The following is a 20,860-nucleotide window of genomic DNA, read 5'->3' as shown; positions in this document are numbered from 1 at the left end:
TGAGCAGTCTTTAATCATTGAACGCTCAATTTTAGTACGTAAATTGGGAAGTGGCAATAAATATGAGGCACTATTGTGAACTTGGGAAAGTTGAGTTTTCAACGTGTTTAATTTTGCAGTTAAACATTTTGTGCTTTGAGTATATTAGGAGTTGACAGTATCAAGCATTAAGTGTCGAAGAATTATGACTGAATATCTGCGTGCAATATTGGAAACCCCTGGTTTGGCACTCCAACTTGGAACGTTTCTGCGAGCGACTGTAACTTGTCGTCGTTAGCTGGCGCATCGATGCGGTGTTTCGTTTTTTATTCTCAAGATACTTTTTAGAGGTCTTTTAAGAACTTTTTAATATTTTATTCATTTTTAATATTTTTAAAATACGTGGGTAACCAGTTACGGGTTTTGATCAGTTTATTTAATGTTATGCTGACTGCTTTCCTCTTCTAGATTTTAAGTATTTTAATGTAGGTAGGCCTACCTTTTAATTTTATACTTAGGGTTGATATTTTTAAAACTTTATTAAGAGCATATCGAGCCCCTAACTATATAGGTGACATGCCCGATGTATTAACGTATTGTATAATATCTTTTGTTACTGCACATTGGATAATTGTTGAAAAAGTTATCATTTTATGTTTATAATATATATATTTTTTGTATTTACAATCTCAATTCCATTACCAAATAAAAAGTTTTGACTCGTCTAATGATTTTTTATGTTTGCGGTCTTTCAAGAAGGTTGGAGTGGTTTGAAATATTGAATTTAAGTAAAGTACGCGGAGGTTTATTGTATGGAACTCTGGCCAGAGAGCGACGGACTGGTTGTGACATCGCTCGGGACTGCAGGAACGACAGCTGAGCCGAAAAGCCGTGCCAGCCACCGCGTACAGGGACCGTCCAATGGGGACGGAAGAGGAGTGACGTCACCGCCAGCGCAAACTGCCGCAACAAAGCCATCGCACGCAAAGACGCCCAGAAACCTGCAATTGTGACGTTGGATCGATCCATAACAGTAAAATTCAGATGCAGACATTTAATTAATGTCACTAAATTTTAGATGTAGGAGTAATGAAGTAGTTTTGTTGATAAAAGCCCAGAATAATGATTTTTGTCTTCTTTTGTCAACCGCCCTGTAGCTTGTTTTAACTATGAAAGGCAATACCATATTTATTACAACTTTTTTTATTCGTTCATCCTGAAAGCAGGCACATCCATGAGCATCAAAATTACGGTTTCGTGTAGTGAAAAGGTAGTACATAAAACTAGGGCAATACAGAATCCTCATAGTATTTATGCAGTCTTTCCGTCAGAAGAATGTGCTCCTGCTGCTGTAGCGACTCAGTGGGTGAACGGTCGTTTTAAGTGAATCTAGCCTGATCCGGGTAATATCGGAAATTCACAAGTCTATGCATATCACGTAATTAAACTAAATGAAAATGCATGGCACAATTTTTTTTAACCACTCACGAACTTATCAGCTATGCACCATTTTATTTTTTAAGTAAAGCATCACATATAAACAATACGTATGTAACGTTTCTACGCCAACTAAATATTACACAAAAAAAATTACTTCCAACCACATATTAGGGCAAAACCCACAAATCAACAATTTTGTCCTATCATGCTTCTCTTAAGTAAAGAACATTATTCTTTGCCCCAAATTAACTTTATTGAACAGGAAAATGTAGCTACATAATTAAATGCCTCTTAAAACATTTAACTAAAATATGAATTTTTTATCAATTACTGTATATTTTAAACATAACATACATTGCTACCAGTTACCAATAAGATTATTATTGGCTAAAGTTCGCTAGACGTAAAAGTTGTAAATACCAATAATTCACTGACAAAAAGCGATGAAGTTGAAGAGCGGTACCGGTATTAAAAAATAACTTGTTCGCAGAGCCGCTACTGACGTCTGCCTTGCGCGGGCGGTATGGCCCGCTAATGAGCCGCATGTACGGCCTGGATGGAGGGTGGATGGCTGCCGACTGCCACCCCCCCTCCCCCGCCATTGCAGCGCGTCTCGCTCTGCGCCCCGTGGCGACACGGCGCCCCTCCGAGGCATGACGTCACCGTCGGATTACCGTCGGCACCGCCTGCAACAAGTGTTGATCCCCGCGCCAAGTCTCTTTCTGCCAGCTTCTGCACCCGCTGCGTGCTCAGTTCACCGGCACTGTCTGCGCTCTTGCTGCCAGCTTCTGCACCCGCTGCGTGCTCAGTTCACCGGCACTGTCTGCGCTCTTGCTGCCAGCTTCTGCACCCGCTGCGTGCTCAGTTCACCGGCACTGTCTGCGCTCTTGCTGCCAGCTTCTGCACCCGCTGCGTGCTCAGTTCACCGGCACTGTCTGCGCTCTTGCTGCCAGCTTCTGCACCCGCTGCGTGCTCAGTTCCCCGGCACTGTCTGCGCTCTTGCTGCCAGCTTCTGCACCCGCTGCGTGCTCAGTTCACCGGCACTGTCTGCGCTCTTGCTGCCAGCTTCTGCACCCGCTGCGTGCTCAGTTCCCCGGCACTGTCTGCGCTCTTGCTGCCAGCTTCTGCACCCGCTGCGTGCTCAGTTCCCCGGCACTGTCTGCGCTCTTGCTGCCAGCTTCTGCACCCGCTGCGTGCTCAGTTCCCCGGCACTGTCTGCGCTCTTGCTGCCAGATTCTGCACCCGCTGCGTGCTCAGTTCCCCGGCACTGTCTGCGCTCTTGCTGCCAGCTTCTGCACCCGCTGCGTGCTCAGTTCACCGGCACTGTCTGCGCTCTTGCTGCCAGCTTCTGCACCCGCTGCGTGCTCAGTTCACCGGCACTGTCTGCGCTCTTGCTGCCAGCTTCTGCACCCGCTGCGTGCTCAGTTCACCGGCACTGTCTGCGCTCTTGCTGCCAGCTTCTGCACCCGCTGCGTGCTCAGTTCCCCGGCACTGTCTGCGCTCTTGCTGCCAGCTTCTGCACCCGCTGCGTGCTCAGTTCACCGGCACTGTCTGCGCTCTTGCTGCCAGCTTCTGCACCCGCTGCGTGCTCAGTTCACCGGCACTGTCTGCGCTCTTGCTGCCAGCTTCTGCACCCGCTGCGCGCTCAGTTCACCGGCACTGTCTGCGCTCCTGCTGCCCAGCTTCTTCACCCGCTGCGTGCTCAGTTCACCGGCACTGTCTGCGCTCCTGCTGCCAGCTTCTGCACCCGCTGCGTGCTCAGTTCCCCGGCACTGTCTGCGCTCTTGCTGCCAGCTTCTGCACCCGCTGCGTGCTCAGTTCCCCGGCACTGTCTGCGCTCTTGCTGCCAGCTTCTGCACCCGCTGCGTGCTCAGTTCCCCGGCACTGTCTGCGCTCTTGCTGCCAGCTTCTGCACCCGCTGCGTGCTCAGTTCCCCGGCACTGTCTGCGCTCTTGCTGCCAGCTTCTGCACCCGCTGCGCGCTCAGTTCACCGGCACTGTCTGCGCTCCTGCTGCCCAGCTTCTGCACCCGCTGCGTGCTCAGTTCCCCGGCACTGTCTGCGCTCTTGCTGCCAGCTTCTGCACCCGCTGCGTGCTCAGTTCACCGGCACTGTCTGCGCTCTTGCTGCCAGCTTCTGCACCCGCTGCGTGCTCAGTTCCCCGGCACTGTCTGCGCTCTTGCTGCCAGCTTCTGCACCCGCTGCGTGCTCAGTTCCCCGGCACTGTCTGCGCTCTTGCTGCCAGCTTCTGCACCCGCTGCGTGCTCAGTTCCCCGGCACTGTCTGCGCTCTTGCTGCCAGCTTCTGCACCCGCTGCGTGCTCAGTTCCCCGGCACTGTCTGCGCTCTTGCTGCCAGCTTCTGCACCCGCTGCGCGCTCAGTTCACCGGCACTGTCTGCGCTCCTGCTGCCCAGCTTCTGCACCCGCTGCGTGCTCAGTTCCCCGGCACTGTCTGCGCTCTTGCTGCCAGCTTCTGCACCCGCTGCGTGCTCAGTTCACCGGCACTGTCTGCGCTCTTGCTGCCAGCTTCTGCACCCGCTGCGTGCTCAGTTCCCCGGCACTGTCTGCGCTCTTGCTGCCAGCTTCTGCACCCGCTGCGTGCTCAGTTCCCCGGCACTGTCTGCGCTCTTGCTGCCAGCTTCTGCACCCGCTGCGTGCTCAGTTCCCCGGCACTGTCTGCGCTCTTGCTGCCAGCTTCTGCACCCGCTGCGCGCTCAGTTCACCGGCACTGTCTGCGCTCCTGCTGCCCAGCTTCTGCACCCGCTGCGTGCTCAGTTCACCGGCACTGTCTGCGCTCTTGCTGCCAGCTTCTGCACCCGCTGCGTGCTCAGTTCCCCGGCACTGTCTGCGCTCTTGCTGCCAGCTTCTGCACCCGCTGCGTGCTCAGTTCACCGGCACTGTCTGCGCTCTTGCTGCCAGCTTCTGCACCCGTTGCGTGCTCAGTTCACCGGCACTGTCTGCGCTCTTGCTGCCCAGCTTCTTCACCCGCTGCGTGCTCAGTTCACCGGCACTGTTTGCGCTCTTGTTGCCCAGCTTCTTCACCCGCTGCGTGCTCAGTTCGCCGGCACTGTCTGCGCTCTTGCTAATGCTAATACTCCTGGGCTATTTGTTCAGTTCTTCTGAAAGTGACCACGAGTGCGGATGCGAAGATCGGTGATGTGATTAGCCACGTGGCAAGGGTCAGTGATTCGATGCCGTCCCTCCCCGTGATTACACGCAAGCAATACGCATGCGTGTTCAATGGTTCAGAGCGTGCGTTATAGGACTATAAAGCTCAAATTACAACGAACATATCATGCTTGGCCATGTTTCCTCCAGTATCCCTGGATGCTGACTAGCCGCCATATACCACATCACAACATTGGGCACACTCGTATTCGTAAATACGAACACGAATGTATTCGTAAAGATGGATTTCTATAAATAATATTTAGAATATATTCGTATTTATAGGCGTGGAAACGAATAAATTCGCTTTTGCATGTGTGAAAACGAATATGGTTGTAATATTAATTTCGTATGAATATTCATATTCGCATTTTAGAGAATACGAATACACACATAAAATATTTGTATTTGAGGGTTAGTATGTATTTACAAATATGTAGTAATATTTTACGTCTCATATTGTTTTCTTCAATTTGTTTTCGCTTGTCAGTGAATAGAAGAATTTACCACCTACGTTAATATTTAACAATAGACCAAAATTTGGGTACTTTCCAACGCACTGGAAGTAAACTTCCCCAAAATTATGACTGTCAATAATTAAAAAAAAAAAAATTAAAATTACTTCAAACACAAAATATGTTTTTCTCATATTCATCAAAAGTACCCGAGACGGTTAGAATCAAAGGTGTGTATGTGACAGAATATTATGTTTTGTTGAATATTTATATTAAACTGTAGGTAAAGGGAAAATATTTGGTTCCAAAGGAATACATGTGTACTCTTAAGATTTCCGCTGACATGTAGCAAGTTTTCGTAAACTACTAAACAAAATGTTTATTCTTTTTTCAGAAAACAAGCGTGAAAGCCTCCAAATGTCCTATATTCATTTATGCATGATAATAATACTAAAACTCATAATTTTAAAAGCCATAAACAAGCAATTTTACAATTAATAATGACTGTAGTCTGTGCATGATTTATTTTATTTATGTTTGTGACCTGCTCACGAATAGTTGGGGAATTTTTGAGGCGGGCACGACATTATGTTAAACGAATATAACACAGAAAATAAAGTATATTAATGTTATATTATGTTAGAAAATAAATAAAATCATTTAGTACTCTTCTCAAATAAGGAAATTTAGATTATATGATTTTAAATGGAGGGGTTTAAGTGTTATTTACTTTGAATTTTACTATAATTTATGAAAATAAGTTGCATATAAAATAGAGGGGAAAATGCAAAACCGTTTCATATAAATAATTTTATATGGGATTCTAGGATCCAAGCAAGTTCTACTCTATCCAATATAGTGTTAGGATAACAGGTTTATTTGCAGTACACTACAGTTGTTAGTTTTGCACTGAAATATATTGCAGTCGTGTAGAATATTCAAGATCCAGTAGTTTGTTTGCATGTAACATTGTTTGTTGTTTAAAAAGGCGAGGTGCAACTAAAAGGCGAGTTAGCTTCTGCAAGAAAAACACTTCCATTTTGAAAGATTGAAATAAAAAAAATAATAACCTGAACTATGTGTAAATGGATAATTTTAAAACGACACTTTCACGTCTAAAAACACATTATATTGCGAGATGATTCATCATTCAACTCCTAAGTAAACGAAAGAGTACAGAAGGGAAGTGTAAAAAAGTGAAAATGTTGTTCTGAAGTAGGTATAGAAGATAATTAATTTTTAATGAAGGAAATTTAGACTTATATAGTTTGGTACTCTATTCAAACGTTTAATAATCTAAGGATAGCTTTTATATATTATGTTATAGTATGTCATACTATTAGTTTTATTACATCTAAACAAACTTAGGATGATTGCATAGCAAAATACTTATGCTGATATTTTTTTTTTTATCTTACGGACACTTTAAATTAACTTGAAGTTTTTGTTTAAAAAGTTAAAGTCCTGTGTTTCTATTTCGTTTTATGACAGAAACAAATCACACAAACCTTTTTATAACCAAAGCAGCATAGCACACTCATATTATTTTATTTTGGTATTCTATTCGAGCAACATTAGGTACAAATTGTAATGTTTAACTGTTATTTTTATTCATTTTTTGAAATAACAATTTTATTCTTTACTATCGTGTATTTATTAATTTATTTTGGGTAAGACTGATAAAGTTTAAAATTGGTAGGCAACTTCATTTTTGTTTACGCTACGAATTGGTATGTAACATTTACGTGTAGTTTACTTTTGCTTCTGAGATAATAATATATAATGATTACAGTTGACTAAAGTTTAAATTTTTTTTTTAAACTTGACGGTAAGAGGGTGGACCGGTTGAGAGTAGACTTAAGTTTTCACCCAGGTTGTTGCGAAGTATCCAAATTTGTGGTCTGTAGTTCAGAAAAAAAGTTTTAATATTGATAAGTTAGTAAATTAGCGAATTCACTGATAGATGAATACATATACGCGAATACGAATATGCGAATACGAATATTTTTATTCGTATTCTATAATACGCGAATACGAATATTTTATTCGTATTCTATAATATATGAATATGTTAGACATATACAATTTTATTCGTATTCACACCTGAAACAAAGAGTAGTATGTGTATTCATACAAAAAAAGAAATATATATTGATGTTAGTATTTTCTGCGAAAAAAATTCGTATTGAATTTCATGAGCAGAGCATGCATGGCCTTCGTAACGACTCGGTATCGACCACAGCCACGACCTTCCAGTGAGCTTGTGGCCCTCACACTCTGCCCGCACGGCGCCCCAGCCTTGTTCGTACATCCACCCCCTTCCCTTCCACCCGCCCGTGCTCCGGTGAGCTGTGGAACCTCCCGGCAATCAAGCAAGGGGGCTGCCAATCCATTTGCCTACCAACCAGTATTCTGCGTGAGAATAGGGACATTTTTATGAGTCCAATTGAATGAGAACACTTTTTTTTTTAAAAATTGAAGTTGGTATTTACTAAAAAAAAAAAACAAAAAAAAACCGGCATGTTTCCCGAAAATTATAAATCAATAGCACCGTAATATTAAAACCATCACTTCATTAGTGTTACATTTCGGATCGGGGCTCTATTGCTCAGGATGAAATGTCACCTCGCCAAACATCAACCAATACATACCCTAAACTGTAAAATATATTTTTGTAACATTAAAAATAAATTCTATGACGACTATATAAATGTTAATTATTGGCTTTTAAATGGTAAATATATTTTGAATAAATAAAAGTAATAGTTTATAAACATGGAATTCCTGCATTTATTTTGCATGTCCCATATAAAAGTATAAAATATGTATGAAACGTAACTTGTAAACATAAAACATAATATTTTGGCAAAGAGACTAAAAAATTACAGGTTTAAGGGAACAAAAATTATGCAGAGCCCATGATTTTGATTTCTGCACTACAGGATATTATGTCATTCAGTCCTGATCTAATGCACTCAACGTTATCTATTAACACTGCAACACTTAACGATCATAGTTAAAAATATTTTATCCAAGAGTGTTCACCGAATCATACGTGAAATTATTTTTGCAATAAATATATGTATACAAAAGTTCTTCTAATTTTTGAAGTGACTTTTTATGATTTACGCTAGACTTTAGTTAATGAGAAGACAATATGCACTCAAGTGTGCTGAACATATAAGATTAAATTATCACTTTTAGTGTTCAGAAGATACACTCAGTTGATAGAGACCTGAATCAGCAACCTTCGTCTTAAACAGTATAAGCTTTACTACATGACAAAAACGTACTTCATTCTTTTTTCTTTTTTTCTTTTTTTTTAAATGCGGACAAAAATATGTAAGAATAATAATGTAATTTGAATAAACACTATTTACATAAATAAAATTGCTGTTAGATTTGAAACATTAAATGTTTAATGTTTCCAATTATTTTATAATTAGGAACACTGGATTAATGACTAGAAAACAGCGTTTACAGCACGCTTACGTTCTACGATGATACCAAAAGTCTGTGAAATAATTTTTTGTATGGAAGAAAATAAGTCATTTCATATTAAATGATAAAACTATATATTTGATGAAAGATGACCGTAAGTACAAGTCCAAACAAATTCTTACGTAAAAGAGAGGTTCGAAATTCGTGGATAAGAATGAGGTTCGGACATCTAATTTTAAAACAGAAAACTTGAAATGTATTTATTTTGCTGTATTAAAGTAACGCATGTGTGATTACATCTGTACCTTTACATGCAGAATGACTGTAAAATCAGATAAATATTTCCGAAACAAAAAAATTTCAAACGAACATATAGTAAAGAAAGTTAAATGCCCTTATGAAAATAACTGTATGCTTAGTTACAATCTGAAAACCTGCCTGTAATACAAAACTTAATAAAATTTGTTCGCATATGAAACAAATAAATCCACCTTTATAAGGTAATTTAAATACAACTCTGATTAATTCTGACTATTCTTGCCGAAAACCAATAAAACAAACAGATAACTTCAAGGGAAACAATAAAGATGAGTATTTTCAATTATACCTTTAAATAGAAGTCACAAACTTGTGCCCCACAGAGTTAGCCAGTTTGCGTGCAGTTAAACTTACCATTGACGATACACGCCTGGAAGTAGAGCAAGAAGCTAGTCAAACGAATTATACTACATTCGTAACAATTCAGCCATATATATTTATTTATTCATTGGCGCCAAAATCTTCAAACAAATTAACATAAATTGATTACATTTTGACGCACACCTCCTGCCACACACTATGATGATTGACGTAAATTTAGTTACTTTAAAAAGCTCAGTTCTGGACGCATCGATGCAACATTAAACATGAATTATGCTTAGGACCTTCTCTCCACCTTTAATTTAATGGTATATACAAGATGTACATAAAATAATGTCTCAGTTTCAAAGGCGCATTATAACAGTTTAATTTAGACAATTTACAAAAAATCATACACTAAATTGAAGGTAAATTAACTTAGTTTCCTTTACATGTGTTCAGTACGTGCTCCTTCAGTTGGTTAACACGTCGGAGTAATGAAAGCAATAGACTCAGTCTAAGACTACGTCTTAACTTAGGCAAATCATTAGGTAGCGGCAGAAAGTAGACGCGATCTTTTGTAATGCCACAGAGGAAACCATTCGCATAGCATTTCGTAAGTTGAACGTGGAGGCCAGCGAAAAAGAGCTATGTCGTCTCGACCATTACGACCAATCCAACGGCCAGGGACTTCGCCGTTCAACCACTCTCGTACAAAGAGATTACAATGGGGAGGGGCTCCATCCGGTTGCTAAATAAAGTTTGCAGGTTCACCCTCAACTAATTGGGAAAAGAGCGATTTTTTTCGCGCTGCAAGCGAGAAAGCAGTATTCGCGCGTGCGTTTATCTAAAACTGTTTGACTTTCTTTTTAATTGCGACCTTGAAACAACACTCTACAACGATTACAGTTGATACTATTAAATTTTTTAACTGGGGCATTATTATATAATGGACATGCTGTATTACTCTGCTAAATATTTTGAAACTACAATTGGTGAAATAAGAAAATAATCGTTTAGGAATAATTCTGTTGCCACGCAAAAATCTCCTGGGAGAACTGTCCCCTGCCCACAGATACCTGTCCACCACCTTCACGAGCATTTAAAACAATTATAGGAACCTGCCAGCCTTTCGCCAACCACTATTTCCTGAACATCTTCTCAAGGCCTTCCCCGTGTCAGACAATCAGGAAGCAGAAGACTCGTGTCACCAAAACATACAATATTTCCAGTTGGTTTCCTCTACGAACGTATTTTATGTACACCTGAAAACTTTGGCACTCTGACGTTGTTTACTTAGGATTACACTTGCATACAAAGAAATGTCAACAAATATAACAGATAACTAAAAGAAAAATTGGTGGTTAGTCCGCTGAGCCATTTCACAGCTTAAATGGTTTAATATTTTTTTCTGGCTGGCTTCCCCCTTCATTTCCCTCCTTTTCAAGATTAGGCAAAACAAGTAAAAAAGAACCTGGTTCTTTTGTATCCGCTAGCTGGTGTCACAGCCTGCCCTACATTCCGTTAAGTTACAAATATAGTTGAAACACCTATCACAGAGTTATCTAAAAACAAAGAATTCAAAAAAATTTTATGTATCTAACTTCTAATCGCTCCTAAATTAATATATTTATAGGACCCCCTACATAATAAATTACTTATTAACATATCACGAAACTAATTCTGCACTAATTCTGATACATACACTAACAATCTATAGAAAAGCATTATGCGCTCTGAATTTCACTTTCTTTGCTTTTTTTCCTTCCAAAAGGCATATGTATCAATATTATATTTCCTTCTAACTGTTAGTCCTAAAAATATCAAATAATTTTTGTTTAATTTTGTATAGAATATCTCAATTGAGCGCAAAGCATGTATGTTGCGGTGGCTATGGGTTCGCTTCCCACCGGACTTCCGTCGGCAGGGTGTGCGCCCGGGGCTGCTCCCAGTCACTGCTCCTGGTAGTCGCGCAGGCACTACTCCTGGTAGACGCGCAGGCACTACTCCTGGTAGACACGAAGGCACTGCTCCTGGTAGACACGAAGGCACTGCTCCTGGTAGATGCACAGCCACTGCTCCTGGTAGACGCGCAGGCACTACTCCTGGTAGACACGAAGGCACTGCTCCTGGTAGACACGAAGGCACTGCTCCTGGTAGATGCACAGCCACTGCTCCTGGTAGACGCGCAGGCACTACTCCTGGTAGACACGAAGGCACTGCTCCTGGTAGACACGAAGGCACTGCTCCTGGTAGATGCACAGCCACTGCTCCTGGTAGACACGAAGGCACTGCTCCTGGTAGACACGAAGGCACTGCTCCTGGTAGATGCACAGCCACTGCTCCTGGTAGACACGAAGGCACTGCTCCTGGTAGATGCACAGCCACTGCTCCTGGTAGACGCGCAGGCACTACTCCTGGTAGACACGAAGGCACTGCTCCTGGTAGACACGAAGGCACTGCTCCTGGTAGATGCACAGCCACTGCTCCTGGTAGACACGAAGGCACTGCTCCTGGTAGATGCACAGCCACTGCTCCTGGTAGACGCGCAGGCACTGCTCCTGGTAGACACGAAGGCACTGCTCCTGGTAGATGCACAGCCACTGCTCCTGGTAGACACGAAGGCACTGCTCCTGGTAGACACGAAGGCACTGCTCCTGGTAGATGCACAGCCACTGCTCCTGGTAGACGCGCAGGCACTACTCCTGGTAGACACGAAGGCACTGCTCCTGGTAGACACGAAGGCACTGCTCCTGGTAGATGCACAGCCACTGCTCCTGGTAGACACGAAGGCACTGCTCCTGGTAGACACGAAGGCACTGCTCCTGGTAGATGCACAGCCACTGCTCCTGGTAGACGCGCAGGCACTACTCCTGGTAGACACGAAGGCACTGCTCCTGGTAGACACGAAGGCACTGCTCCTGGTAGATGCACAGCCACTGCTCCTGGTAGACGCGCAGGCACTACTCCTGGTAGACACGAAGGCACTACTACTGGTAGACACACAGGCACTGCTCCAGGTGGGGCAGCGACCTAACTGTTCTGAGCATAACATGGAGCACAGTCACACGATCAAAACTTGACTGCCCACACGACCAGTGCGGGTTGAATAGGAGGGATGTTAAAGCTACCCTCCCCTAAGCCACCTCATCCCCGCTCGCTCCCCGGGGCGGTTTTCCCCTGGCTCGTGGTTGCGTGGCATGCAAATTTGACGACCCAATAACTGAACCCCCATTTACCCGGACATGACAATAGACATAGCTGGGCGGAATGTTGTTCGACTGTGGCCTCGCCGGACCCCCCACCCCTCCCCACAGAGACCCCAGTTCAAGACCGCGGCTCCTTGTCTCAGAGTTGGAGGGGGAGAGGGGCAGCTAGGTATCGATAATCACTAGGTCGACGTGACATCTGACATCTGCCAGATGCCTGCACTGGCATCTGCCAGTGAAGACCGGCGTCGCGGGCTCACTGGCGCTGCTAGCTGACTCTCACAGTCCAGCTGAGCCCCGATCCCCACTGTTCACTGCTGTATGCTGATGTACAACAAAAACTATAGCAGCTAAACATACATTGATAACTATGAGAATTGAAAATTATTTATGCTTCTGTTATAAAAATAATGATATTGTTGTGTCATAACGTCTTTCCACATTTATTGTAACCAGCAAAAAACTGAATAGTAGTTACACACACACACACACACACACACACACACATACATATATATATATATATATATAAAAATCTCGTGTCACAATGTTTGTCCTCAATGGACTCCTAAACCACTTAACCGATTTCGATGAAAATTGGCATTTATGTGTAATTTTTTCCAACTTGAGAGATAGGATAGTTTTTATTTCGATTAATGGTCTTAATCTGATAATTTTAGAGTTTTCTAATGTGATGTATGTATGAGTTGGCAGAAAATCACCACGGCAACGGCTGTAGCATTGTTGATGCTTCATTCGTCTCCATGGCAACGACTATTTCATTGTTAGTGTAGTCCTCATCACTCATTAAATACAGACCACCAATTTTTAGATATATACAGGTAAATAACTATACACTGGTAGAACAAAGTCGGTCGGGATTTGAAAGTGATATAAATTATTCAAATTAAGAAGACAATTACTAACTACATCTGATTTCTAAAAAGGTCCAGTGAACTCTTTACCAAGTCAACCGATTTCGATGAAAATTGGCATTTATGTGTAATTGTTTCCAACTTGAGAGATAGGGTAGTTTTTATTTCGATTAATAGTCTTAATAATTTATAATTAATAATAAACTGATTATCAATGTTGATTGGTGTTTAAGCCCGGGAAACAGTGGGTACTTCGTCTCCATGAAAACGTTGCGTGCTCGAGAGTCGGGAAACCATCGGTGCTATTCGTTTTTTCTTTGGTACATTACAAAGCATTGTATTAAGTTTTTGTCAAAATTAATTAATTTTCATTTTATTTCATTTATTATAACTGTAAATAGGAGATTTGGTCTCATTTTCCCCCCATAAATACAACCGTGCGAAGCCGGGTCGGGCAGCTAGTGTATATATATATATATATATGTGTGTGTGTGTGTGTGTGTGTGTGTGTGTATGAAAACAAAAAAATATTATGTAATATTAAAATAAATAATTTTAATTTTGGTTTAACCCTGAATTGACTACTAATTAAATAAATGAGTGTTAAGGTTCTGAATGTATAATTCTGCAAAGCAAGAATTGAAATATTATTTTGAGCTTTAGTGTTCATTTTTGTCCAAGATAATCACCCAGACAGACTACATACATAGATGGACTGCAGCACGAGAGTAAGAATATGCTTGTTATTAGGAAGTCATAATTTTAGAAGCCCCTTTTCAGAAAAACAACTCATTTATTGTGAGGTGTTCAAGTATAATTGAATAAACCTATTATGGTCCAAATTTGGTGAATTCGCGATAAACGAATAAAACTATCACCACAAACACCACATATTTCAAACGCATTAACATAAATTCGAGTTTACTTATCTAGACTATTTATTATAAATACATTTCAGCACCCTGTTTTATTGTTACCATTTAACATTGAGGTTCAGTTGCTTAACATGCTTTTAACGAAGGAACGGAAGAATACTTGAATAATAACTTCGTTTCCACTACAAAAATTTTAGTTTGATTTCACATTCAGGATATTTTAACTTTCCAATCTTTTGACTTTTTGCATACATATACCTATTGGATTTCTAAAAGTAGTATTTTAAATATGCAGTAAATAAATTTTCCGCCGTAACTTATTTTAGCGATCGCATCGAAAATATAATACTTTAATTTTATGAGATTCCTATCGTTTAAAAAAAATGTAAATAATTTATTGACGACAGAAACGGTTTGAACGCTTAAAGTAAAATATGGTAATTATAACGTTCTAACAAATCAATTTAATTAAATAAGTTTTTCTTTTAATGCTATAATATCTTCACAATAAAGCAAATTATTATATGCGTTGGTTGGCAAACACTAGCTAGCTTTTTACTTGAAAAATAAATTATTACAAAATATAAAAAATATCTTAAAATGTACATCAAACAAAAAAATTACAGAATCAAAATTTTAATATTTTTGGGCATATGTATTTTCAAAAAAAAAACTTTAAAGATGACCTGAATCATTTACTCACTTTTTATTTACTATTATAATGAAATTTTTATTTAGTTACTCTAAAATATGTTCGGAATAAAAACAAATGATGGATTACAAAAGTTTACTACACTCATGTTACATAAATATGACTAGCATTCTTACCAAAAAATATTAGTAAAGAGATAATCCCGGAATGCGTTGCTACGCCTATTTGTAATTATTTAAGTGTATTTTTTTTTTAAGTTTGTACAAACATACAAAATAAACTGTCTCTTTGTCACTCTATATATCTCTTAATATATCTTCATTTCTTTATATTCATCTTTCCATATCTATCCATTCACACACACACACATATATATATCACTATATATATCTATATCTCTATATGCATGTTCATATATCTCTATATCTATATCTGTATATCGCTATATAAATATAACTGTATTATTCTACATATTTCTAACCCTTTATTTTTATCTATTTATATATATCCTCTATGTATACATATTTATATATCACTTAGTATATATATAGGTATATATATATATCATTTCTCTAGATACATCACTAGCCCTATACCTCTCAATATATTTCTATATCTTTACATATCTCCATCACTCTGTATTTCTCTATCATTCTATCTCTATCTAACTCCGTCTCTCTGCCTCTTTATCTCTTTATCTCTCTAACTCTTTATCTCTCTTTTGACGTGCTCTTCCTCGTGTTTTAAACATGGAGGTGAGAAGTAAGGGAGTTGGTGTATAAAATCTTTGCCATTTTAATACTTGAAGTCAAAATGAGAACGACTTCTAAACCCCTTTTTCACCCTTCTGCATAGCAATTTTTTTTTTGGTTATAATGAAGTTTAACACTAATTTCTTGCAGATGTGTTTGTATTATGTTTCTTTAGCAATACTCACTACAAAATTGAATATTTACGATTCTTCCAAGCGAGTTCTTTTATTAGTCGGATCATAGAAAAGAGGAACTGATATAAAGTACTTACTGGTAATTATCCGATACTACTCGCGCGCTACCTTAATTTTTGCTTTAAGAGTTGGTATTATCGAAATCTCACCTGAACAGTGATCTTCCTCGTGTTTTAAACATGGAGGTGAGAAGTAAGGGAGTTGGTGTATAAAATCTTTGCCATTTTAATACTTGAAATCAAAATGAGAACGACCTCTAAACCCCTTTTTCCCCCTTCTGCATAGCAATTTTTTTTTTGGTTATAATGAAGTTTAACACTAATTTCTTGCAGATGTGTTTGTATTATGTTTCTTTAGCAATACTCACTACAAAATGGAATATTTACGATTCTTCCAAGCGAGTTCTTTTCAAGTTATTTATAAAATTTTTAGAAGATTAGCCTTTGTACAGCTATGATTTGTTTTGCTACCCAATTGATAACCAGTTGACTTCAACTTCAGAACAGACAACCAGTCCATAGATTAATACCTCCATGGTTTCAAAATTCAAGCGTGCTAAATTTCATAGAGATTGGATGAACGATGAATTATCAATGCAAATAATTTTTTTATCAAGAATAAATAAATTTTGCTTTAAGTATTGGTTTTATGAGAATATCACCTAGACAGTACGGTAATTATCATTACAACGATTCCCCGTCCAAAACGGCAAAATGTTTCGTCCCCACCAATAAGATAAACGTTATTTTTTTTTTCAATTTAAGATGTGGCCCATAAACTTTTTTTTCCGTATAAAAAGATGCATTTTAAAGTTTAAAACCGTTATTTGTTTGGATTTTACCGGTTACTTATTTAATTAACAGAAATACGAAGTTCGCAATGTGTTAAGTTCCTTTCAAAGACGTTTTCAATCTTACAGTATTTATCTGCAGCGTATTCATATTTGGTTAAGTTGTAGAGAACTACAATTAATAGCCCGCATTCTTTCGTGGTTATTCTGTACTACGACGATGGAATGGCGAAACTTTACCAAGAATAATTAAATTATGCATTAAGGTTTTGTTTCATCGGAATCTCATCTAGGCAGTGAGTGAACGTTCCCTTTATTTCGAAGGTCAGGTGTGCAAAGTTTCGACTCAATCGGATGAACGATGCGTGAGCTTATAGAAAACAAACATACATTCTTTTTATAGTTAAGACGATTATGATGAACGATAAGAAGAATATAAATCATTTATGAATAATTAGAATCATTTTCCCTGCGCTAAAAGAGATTACTTAAAATTAAATTTATCACAACAGTTCCAAATAAGTGCCGCTGACCCGGAAAACGCGACATTTTGCGACTATTATTTCTTTCAAACATATGATTTGATTTCGACAGAATTTAAAAAAAAATCTCTAAAAACTTTTAATATATTTGGTTTTTTTAAAAATGGGTGCGTGTAGTAATGAACGCGCATTAGAAGTTATAATTAGAAGTTATACTTACTTGAAATAATAAAAAACTAACTTTAATTTTGTATGCAAATAATATAAATAAAATAATAAAAGGACTGCAGTGATACGAATACGGTTGGTAAAATAACATCAACAAAATTAAAAATTTTAATCGATACTCACTATTCAATATTGGTAAAAACACATTATTAATTTCATTATTTAACTCAGTAAAATAATTCGAAATAACTTTTTTTATTAATTATGTATAAATAATCAGAATTGTTAAAGTAAATAAATATTTTTATAATAAATAAGTAATTTAAATTATATAAAAAATAATTTAATAATTTATAATGCAAATAAATAATACGAGAACATAAACTCACTTATATAAATACCATTGAAAAAGTTTATAAGCACAAATTCTATCTCTAATATTCACAATAAATAAACGTTTTTAAGTAATGGAACAGTATTCAATACGAATCACTAAATTATATGATATAATAGCACACATATAATTGTTATTTGTATGTAGCCTTATTATCATACTGTAAATTTATGTTGCACGCTGCGCGCACATAGAAAAAATTCATCCTAATCATATTTTTTTTCATACCGCGCCTAAAGAATGATAACTTCAAAATTACTATAGGCACACGCCATGTCCAAAAAAAAATTAATCAATCTTTCCTACTGCAAGAATCATACCCACAAAGTACTAAGTAGACTAAGGTAATGCCATATGATTAAATTAACAGCAGTGAATAGGATTGATGCTTCATCAAAATAGAACGGTTTTCTCATCGTTAACATATAGAAAACATAAAAGGTAAATATTATTGACAATTTGGTGCAAAAATATTTATCTTATAATTTTTTGAGAATTTCATTACTATAACCGCAAAAGCTTATCATAATGGATGAGTCGATATACACACAAAGGTACGTCGACTATAGTCTCCTAACTTCTCCGTCCGGTTCGACTCCCGCAGGTCACACACAGTGTTTCAGCGGTGGGTTTGAACATGCTCCTACCCCCTCTTTCCCGCAGATCATCTTCTGTGACGACACACCTGCAGACCAATAAGAATTGTTCGTGGTTCTTAACCATCCTTCTCTCTTCACCATCATCAACAACTTCGCCACCGCTGAATCAGCTGGATTCCATCTGTCACATGTACGCTGGCTGCACTCTACTCAAGCTGTCACTATTCATCCAGTAGGCGTTACAAGCATGTCATTTTAACCACATGTCAAGTTTATTAATTGAATTGTTTGTTTTATCCGGCCTATTTTCACAGAGAAGAGTGTTGGGAATAATTTTCGTTTGTTTGTGGCTTTTTGAGCTCGAGAACTTAAATTATCGAACAGCTGCAGTCTTTATGTATTGAATTCACTAGAGTAGTTCTAGTGGAGTTCAAGTAATAACTTCAGCTGCTCCATTAGTGGTTTTTTTTTGTTGGCTTTTCTTATCATTTTAAAAGCCGGCTCGATGCTGTAAAGGTCAATTTGACCGATATTTCATCATTATGTCGTTTAGAATCTTCACCATGCCTTCATGTTGGGGCGGGAACCATAATGTCCTCGGCAAATGATCGTTAAATTAAACTGTCGTAAATTTGGAATATGATTTTATGTCACTTTTGACGATTGTCATAACCCACACAATATAATGCTCGTAGCGCGACTTCCTGTGCGCCTGTGGCCTTGTGTTGCTGCAGTAGCCACGTGTGCTGCGGGTTGCACAGCGACGACTGCCCAGGCGCCCCAATTCATGGAATGGAACCAGCCGTTGAGTCCATGTGAACATTTGTACGAGGTAACCCACGGATATGATCCAGAGTAACTGTTACCTGTTTCATTACAGAATCAAGAGAGGATGAAGGAGAAACATAACAAAGCTCGTGGGAACTGACCAACAACTCGCATATTCGGCGAAAGGCAACCATTAGAGAGAGCGAATGATCAAAATATATGTATCATTTACAGACCCTTAGCGCTGGATATTTGAGTGCACGATTTGTGACGACAGTAATTATATTAAGATAATTACGGACGAGTCAAGTCAATACGTAGTTGATTTAATTGTGTTCAAATGTATTAAATCATATAAAATATACAAGTATACTTGTACGTGACAGGCGGGAAAGTGTTGCCTCGTGAGCGCGGCGAGTCACGTGATAACAGAGGTTGCTGGGGTACCGGTCGTGAAATTCCCGAACGCATTTCGGACGTTGGCGTAACGACAGGTGGCGATACCGCACGCAGGAAGACACACGGGCTGGGCCATCTACTTGCCTTGTGCAGTGCTGCAGCCCACACACTTCATACTACAGTTATAATGATTTACAATCGTCAACAACCTCTAGCAATTTTTATGAGAACAAAAAAATTACAAATTGACACACGAAATTCCCAATAGCAAAATATCGGGCGAACCATAAGTGACTACAGGAAGCGTTAGGTCTTGTTATACACAGACATGTTTGAATTAATCATACGAGCAATCGTGCACTCTAAAGACATGCTGCACGGTAGAGTAGACGACATGCTGCACAGTAGAGTAGGCATCTAGCCGCAGTAGCACGACGCGAGGACACGCCAGCGGCATGGGCGCTACTCGCGGGAGTCACAAGGCACTAGTGACGTCATCTCCAGCGACTTCTGAGCGCTAACATCAGTTAAGTGGCTTAACACTCCGGAAACACTGCCTCGTTGGTGCTTGGGACTTGGTGGCGCTGGGGTTGGTTCGCGACAGCTTGCGTACAGGAGAACTTGCTGATCGTGACCCAATTAGCAGCGGAACAGGATAACTTCCAGCTCGAGGGGTGTCAGTTCAGATGCCCGTCATGGCGAGGCGTCTGCACTCGGCTCGGCGGGACACGAACCCGCGCTCGGCAAACAAAGCAAACACTGCATTTTAAATGAATTAAATTTACCTGCAGACATTATAAATTAGAAAAAGTTATAATTTTCCCTTAATTACGTTTGCGTTTGGTGTTAACTAACCACGGTGTGTTTCCAGAGCATTATCGCAAGCCCGCTTTATTCCGTTGTGCAAGTTTAATTTTTTTTTTCAATAAGGGTTGTGTAGTGCAGAGAGTCGCTTAACGCGCTGTTCCCGTAATTTAAAGGTGCTCGATAAAAATTAAAGGATAAAATATTCAAACTGCTGTGGCAGCAGACTTAAAAAAAAACAATAAAAAACAAACGGCTCTGCCCAGGAAAAAAGGCCAACCACGCAAAAAAAACGTAAAAAAAGAGACAGAAAACACAGCGCGGGAGAGCGCCAGGGCGCAAGTGATATTAGGGCGGCAGAGATTAAAATAAAAAACGTGAAAATTCCACCGCCAGCGAAGCTTGGCGAATTAAAGAGACAAAGAGGGCGGGAGAAAAGGAAATCAAAAGATGGGGCACATTTCCCGGCCACGTGGTTTCCGGTGCGGCGAGTAAACGAGGCCGGCGCAGGCACACAATAGCGGCAATCCCTCACCACAGTGAGGGAAATTAGCTCAGCCATGTTCGGGACAAGCGCGCGAGACATTAGCCGTGTGGCCGCACGTGCAGGATCGTGAACGAGCCCTGGGCCAGCCACGTGGCCTCGCGTGCAGGCACGTGCAAGAGCTGTCGGCCAGCCACGTGACCTCACGTGCAGGCAAGTGCAAGAGCTAATGGACAGCCACGTGACCTCTTGTGCAAGATCGTGTACGACCCCTGAGCCAGTCGCATGGTCTCACGTGCAAGCACGTGCATGAGCC

The 20,860-nt window shown here is 40.0% G+C and overlaps 2 protein-coding genes across 6 annotated transcripts in view; both read right to left on the bottom strand.

Moving 5' to 3' along the window:
- LOC134527909 (polypyrimidine tract-binding protein 1) overlaps positions 1–20,860 on the bottom strand; it is a 797,394-nt gene that overhangs the window by 321,167 nt on the left and 455,367 nt on the right. The gene's annotated exons all lie outside the window — the stretch shown is intronic.
- On the bottom strand, positions 10,931–13,112 carry LOC134527908 (mucin-5AC-like). Its single transcript, XM_063360930.1, has one exon. It carries the CDS (start codon positions 12,152–12,154, stop codon positions 10,991–10,993), a length of 1,164 nt encoding a protein of 387 aa, XP_063217000.1. The 5' UTR covers positions 12,155–13,112; the 3' UTR covers positions 10,931–10,990.

The sequence above is a fragment of the Bacillus rossius genome, chromosome 1, assembly GCF_032445375.1.
Source record: "Bacillus rossius redtenbacheri isolate Brsri chromosome 1, Brsri_v3, whole genome shotgun sequence".
NCBI lineage: Eukaryota > Metazoa > Arthropoda > Insecta > Phasmatodea > Bacillidae > Bacillus > Bacillus rossius.
Note: the sequence above shows the minus strand (reverse complement) of the source record. Positions and strands in the feature narration are given on the sequence as shown.

Coding starts and splice junctions, on each gene's coding strand:
- LOC134527908 (XM_063360930.1), bottom strand. CDS start 12,154: ATGTTATGCTCAGAACAGTTAGGTCGCTGCCCCACCTGGAGCAGTGCC.